The 6,345-nt window shown below is 38.6% G+C and overlaps 1 protein-coding gene across 1 annotated transcript; it reads left to right on the top strand.

Annotated features, from left to right (window-relative positions):
* Window positions 1-4,152: 4,152 nt before the first annotated feature.
* LOC122048731 (alpha carbonic anhydrase 7-like) lies at window positions 4,153-5,873 on the top strand. The gene is made up of 7 exons (XM_042610262.1): window positions 4,153-4,249; window positions 4,321-4,538; window positions 4,629-4,735; window positions 4,805-4,907; window positions 5,076-5,243; window positions 5,662-5,715; window positions 5,781-5,873. Exons 1-7 carry the CDS (start codon window positions 4,153-4,155, stop codon window positions 5,871-5,873), a joined length of 840 nt encoding a protein of 279 aa, XP_042466196.1.
* Window positions 5,874-6,345: the final 472 nt, after the last annotated feature.

The raw sequence follows: 6,345 nt of genomic DNA, 5'->3' as shown, positions 1-6,345 counted from the left end.
TGATAAGGAGAAGAAGAGAGCCGAACATGACAAGAGTACTGAAGATCTCATAGCCCAGATGCGAGCGATCGTGGCAAATTTCACCCAAGCATCACATGGTTTTGAGTTATAGGAGATTCAAGATCCATCAGGTGATGATGATTAGCTTTTTCTGAGGTATGCTCAACTACACTGGTTTGTTCAATTACACTTTAGTTTTTTATTTATCATATATAGACTGTGATAATATATTTATTCTGTTTTGATATTATAATAAGCTCATTTCTAAATATTTTATTACTATGTGTTTCAGGAGTCACGTTCGGTTCTATTTACATATTGGCTCTTCACATCATCATATGCTCATTCTACTGTTCAGGTATCATTTTATTATAAATAAAATTCATTATACATATATAAAAATATGTTTATTTATACATCAACATGATCATTTGATGTTTGTCTTTTGGTAAAATTTCGCTATTATCTTGTTTCTTGTATTCAATATGTATTCTATAAACTTGGATTTATATATGGATATTTGTATTTGTATTCTGCATAATTGTTTAGTTTAGATGATTTGGATTGTTTTTTATAGTATAAATGTTAGTTTATTTGTCCTTATAAGTTTATATGAAGAAGAATGAATTGTTAGGATGTATAAATTTTATTTTTATGTGTGGATTTTATATGTGTGATTGTTTGTATATGATTGTTATATGATGTATGTGTATGTGGATTATATTTTTGTATGTGTGGATTGTATGTAATGGATTATAATGCCATCATCTATAATGGTTTTGGATATTTGAAATTTGTAAATAGGGAAAGCGAGAAAACAGATATGTTCTGTCAATTTTTTTTCCTTTACCGATGGATTACCGACGGAAACAAACTTCCGTCAGAAATTATCGAAAAAATTACCAACAATTTATTCCGATAAATTGCCGATGGAACTCGTATTCCATTGGGATTTACCGACGGAACCTGTGTTTCCATCGGTATTTTACGACGATTCCATTCTACTGTTCCGGCGTTATTACCGACGGGCTGATTTTCAGTGGGTAGAATTTTATCGACAGAATACGCTATTTCGTCGATAATTCCGTCGAAAATATTAAATACCGACGGATATTTTCATCGGTAATCTTGATTATTTTTGTAGTGTTTGTAGATCATGTTAATTAGAACAATAGTTGCCTTTGCAGATCTCTCTTCTAAATGTCTATAATAAGTCAAACCAATGGCTCACTTAAAAGGGAATGAGGAGCGAGTGTGATAGGAGAAATTGAGGAAAGAGAAATTATGATGAGAGAGAATGATGAAATATATTGAAGAGAAAGAAAGTATAATGAGAGAGAAAGTGTAATGAGAAAAAAATAAGAAAAGTGTATGGTGAGATAGAAAGCATAAGTAGAAAGGATGAAGAGAGAGAAAGTCTAATGAAAATGAAAGTATGATAGAAGAGAATAAAGAGAAAGAGTATAATGAGAGAAAATGAGAAGAGAGAGCGTGTGATGAGAGAAAATGAGGAGAGAGAAAATATGATAAGAGAGAAAGTGTGATGAGATAATGAGAATAAAAAAAGTATGGTGGCAAAAGGCGAATACGCTCGCCACCAACGTCTCCGCCAACCCGTACCAGGGCTAACACGAAGTAGCCTTTGGAATAGTGACTAGCACACATAAGGGAGGTATTTACCTTGGTTTTGTCGAGATTTGAATCCCAGATCTCATGGTGGCAACACCTCATGCGTTAGCAACTAGACTCTTCCGAGGGAACTCAGAATAAAGAAAATATGATGAGAGAAAATAATGAGAAGGAAAGTAATTTGAAAGAAAAATTAAACAAATATATTAAGAATATTTTCGTCTAAAACTTAATTTTCATTTTTATTTACATCGGAGATGAGTTTCATCATTATCCAAATTTTTAGCTTTCATTCCAAAATTTTGATTTTATTTTCATCAACCAAACACAAGGTTTAAAATGAATCAAATTCTCCATTTTCATACCCATACTCATATCCATGCCTATGTATGTCTGAGTGGCTTGCTAGGATCTCCTCAACGCCGGTCTAACCCTCCGATGAAGTACGTCAAGGCTTCTTCGTCATCCACACCAATAATCTTCAGTGAATGTGTGAGTTGAATCGTCCATTGACCATTGTGATACGGTGCATGATAGAGGGGTCGGATAGCGGACGTGGTCAGAAGTCAAGCCCATGTGGCAGTCAGAGGTTAAGCTCACGAGGCGGTCAAAAGTCAAGCCCATGAGGCGGTCAGAAGTCAAACCTACGTGATGGTCAAATTTCCAGCCTACGTGGTGGTCAAAAGTCCGCCCTACGTGGTGGTTAAATGTCCAGATTACAGGACGATCCAAGTCGGACATAAGTGGCATTCAGGAGTTAGGCCTACATGGCGAGTAAGAACTCGGAAGGTAAGACGTACAGGTCAGGACTTACGGGATACAGGTCAGGACTTACAGGATACAGGTCAAAACTCACAGGGTAAAACAGGAAGAACATGAGACACAGACCAAGATGTATAGGTCAGGATATACGGACTAGGATGTACAGGTCAAGATATACGGGCCAGAACATACAGGTCAGGATATACAGACCAGGACATACAGGTCAGGATAGCCAGACTAAGGCTTACAGGTCAGGACTTACAAGATACAGGAAGACATGCAGAACAGGATATACGGACCAGGACGTACAAGTCATGACTCACAGGATAAGACATGCAGAGCCAGACATACGGACCAGGACATACAGTTCAGGGTAAGCGGACTAAGGTTTACCGGTCGGGATTTACAGGGTGAGACATGCAAAATAGGATATGTGGGTCAGGACGTACGATTCAGGACTTACAGGATAAAATGCGGAGCAGGGTCGTGTGTACGGGACGAGACTTAAGGAACGACAAGCGAAGGCCTAGATTGGCAGGGTGATAGGCGCAGGTCTAGATCTACCGAGATTGACCGAATGACAAATGTAGGTCTGGACGTACAGATCTGGATTTACGGGACAACAAACACAAACCAAGGAATGCGTCAGGGAATGCAGGTCTGTGCCTGCAGGTCAAGATTTGTAGGTACGAGGACTCAGTCTAAGGTTAACAGACCGGGGCGAGCATACACTATACGACAATCAAGTTAGGGAATCGTAACAACCCGTCAGAGAATAATCACTGCATGTCAGGGAATATGCTAACGGTCTAGGGCTCATTGCCCACCGATCCCTCCTTAGACATATAGGAAGATGTCATGTGTCATTCACCGCCAGACAAATCTTGACACCCGACATTCCCTGATACTTGTCAGACTCCAGAAGTACCCACTGCCATATAAAAAGGGAGGCTTTGTCTCTACACAGGTACGCTCACTCATCTTTTCACATTTTGTTATTTACTTTTCGTCCTTTCGTTTCACTGTACTTCTGGGGAAAAGTACCTAACTTGAGCGTCGGAGGGCCTGACTCGGAGACTTTTTCCCTGGTTCTTGGTCTTTAACGACCTGGGTGCTTGTCTAAGTGTGTGCAGGAGACCCTCGCCTCATCATCTCCGTCATCACCCCTCATCACTCACCCGTGAGAACTTTTCCAGTAGACGCCAGGTCAACAAGGCGTCTCTGCGACTTTCCGTCAATAGCGGGGACAACACGATCAACCTCTGTCCGACTCAACTTCCGGACGAGGTAAACCACCAATGACTAAGCCTGGACTATCTATGTTATTTGACTGAAACATAAATCATCCACATTAATTACAATATCTTCCCGTAATACCATTCGTAATTATAGCTAGCATTGTGTGTTGTTTGGAGGCTTAGAGGGGAAATAATTATTTAAAATTTAATGTACAAAAAAAAGGACAAAAAAATAAATAAATGTGCATGTAATGGTTGTCTTTCCCAGCGCAAGAACAACTCATCCAGCAGTTTTATATGTAAGTAAATATTCTTACTGCACTCGCTGTGCAAGCAAGAAATCAACGCATCCCATAAAAAAAATATATAGAAATAAATCATGTGCAAAAAGAAAGATAGTAATCTCGGATCCCTTGCTTAGCTTGCTACTTTTTTTGATTCACTTTCTCTCTTCATTCCCGCTGATCTGTACATATATTTATGCGTCTTCTTCTTCGTTCTTGTGCAAAAAAATCGGTCATCAATGGCGGATAACAACATCAGACTCACGACCCTCTCTGCTTTCCTTGTCCTGTTCGTCCTCCTCCTGCAATCTCACATCGCAATCTCTCAACCAGTCGGTACGTGAGCAAACTTCACGGCTTAAAAATTTGAACTTGATGTGGATTTATGATCAAAAGCTTGATTGCAGCTGACAACATGGAGTTCGGCTACCAGAAAGGGAGTGAGTTGGGGCCGGAGAACTGGGGGCGCGTCCACAAGGAGTGGGCGGCCTGCGGTCAAGGCCGGATGCAGTCGCCTGTGGACCTCTCTGACGATCGCGTCGAGGTTCTGCCCCTCCTGGGCTTCCTCCGCAGTTCCTACCGCCCTGTCACTACCGTGCTCAAAAACCGCGGCCACGACATCATGGTCAGTGATCCATGGAAAAAAAAAAATCGATTTTGGCCACGCCAAAAAGAGAAAGATGCGATTTTGATCCTGAAATTTTCAATCTGGCAGCTCCGGTTCGAAGGCAACGTTGGAGGTGTGCAGATCGACGGAATCGACTACGCTCTGAAGCAGCTGCACTGGCACTTGCCGACGGAGCACACCATCAACGGCCGCAGGTGCGTCGATCCCCCTCCCTTCATCTCCAAACTCTTCGAATTCAACAAATCTGAGCAATCTTTTCGCAGATTCGATATGGAGCTCCACATGGTTCATCAGAGCGCCGACAACCGCAATGCCGTCGTCGGCATTCTCTACACCCTCGGCCCCAGTGAACCCTTCCTTGCCAAGGTCCTTCATTCACATATATACGGTTTGGTTACGATGGGCGCTGAGTGCATGAAGGGCGTCTGGAATTGATCCGGGCACCCGACTGCACTCAGCAGCCTAACACCCAGGGATAACTGAAAAACTATTAAAATATTTCTCTTAAATTTTAAGTAAAATTTCTTGATGCAGATGGAGAAATACATCGATATGGTCAAAGACAGATATGAAGTAGAGGAAGCGGTGGGCATGGTGGATCCAAGCGAGATAGAGATAGGGAGCAATCAGTACTACAGATACACGGGCTCTTTAACCACACCCCCTTGCACTGAAGGTGTAGTTTGGACCATTATCAATGAGGTTAGTAAAAAAAAAAAAATTGATGAAGATTACTCAGATTTTCTATTTAAAATTTAAAATTTTTAAGTAGTAAAATTAATTTATTAAATTTAGATATCCATTTTCACTATAAAATATATCAATTTCTAGATAATTTATAATAACATTTTTTTTTTTTCTTTCTTATGTAATATTTATTTTTTATTATTTAATTTATTCCTTTTATTTTTTCTCTCTTCTAAATTAAATAATATTTTAATATTTAAAAAATAAATTTTATTTTTTTAGATAAAAAATATAATTTTTTTTATGTAAAATATAAGATAAATTTTATATTTAGAGAACTGACGTATATCCTATTAGATTTTAATCTCTATCTATTTTAATTTTATATTCAAGGCTCTGAGTTTAATTAGTAAGGATGGTTGTGATTTTGCAGGTTAGAACAGTATCAAGCGAACAATTAAGACTTCTGAGCGAAGCTGTTCGCGATGTAAGTAATACTTTTTTTAATCATTATTTGATAAAGTAATTAAGGATTATTAAATTCACTTGCAGGACGCGTCGATGAATGCAAGGCCAGTGCAGTCGATCAACGATAGGCGAATAGGTTTATTTCGTCCCGCAGAAACAATAAAATTGATGATTTGATGGATGTATTTTTATTTTTGTTTTTTTTTCTTGTTTTTATTCGATGAATAAATAAGAATAAGTGGTGGAATTAATTCTCTATAGGTCGAAAATGAGAAGGAATACAATTGAAGTGAGACCACGTGAATTGGAGTCAGGTGGTGGTGGAACCGTTCGTTTGAATACGATCCGACCCGCCTAAATGTTTGGCCGGATACGGGTCGGCCTGGGATAAAGCATTGGCATTTGAAAAAAATAAAAAAAATCTTTTCATTTTTTTAAAAGGTTAATTATATTTTAAAATTAATCACGTCGATCGATGCAGAGAGTAAAATTCTAAAAAAAACCCAAAAAATTGGAAAAATATCAAATTAACCCTTTATTCGGTTTATTCGGATGAGATGAGTGAAAATTTATTAATGGAAGGAAGAGAAAGAGAAATATTTAGGTTACGTTTCATTTACGTATTTTTTTATTTTTATTTTATAAAAAA

The sequence above is a fragment of the Zingiber officinale genome, chromosome 2B (genome assembly GCF_018446385.1).
Source record: "Zingiber officinale cultivar Zhangliang chromosome 2B, Zo_v1.1, whole genome shotgun sequence".
In the NCBI taxonomy this organism is placed as follows: domain Eukaryota; kingdom Viridiplantae; phylum Streptophyta; class Magnoliopsida; order Zingiberales; family Zingiberaceae; genus Zingiber; species Zingiber officinale.
Note: the sequence above shows the minus strand (reverse complement) of the source record. Positions and strands in the feature narration are given on the sequence as shown.

Coding starts and splice junctions, on each gene's coding strand:
- LOC122048731 (XM_042610262.1), top strand. CDS start 4,153: ATGGCGGATAACAACATCAGACTCACGACCCTCTCTGCTTTCCTTGTC. Junction 4,250..4,320: donor CGCAATCTCTCAACCAGTCG/GTACGTGAGCAA, acceptor GCTTGATTGCAG/CTGACAACATGGAGTTCGGC. Junction 4,736..4,804: donor CACACCATCAACGGCCGCAG/GTGCGTCGATCC, acceptor ATCTTTTCGCAG/ATTCGATATGGAGCTCCACA.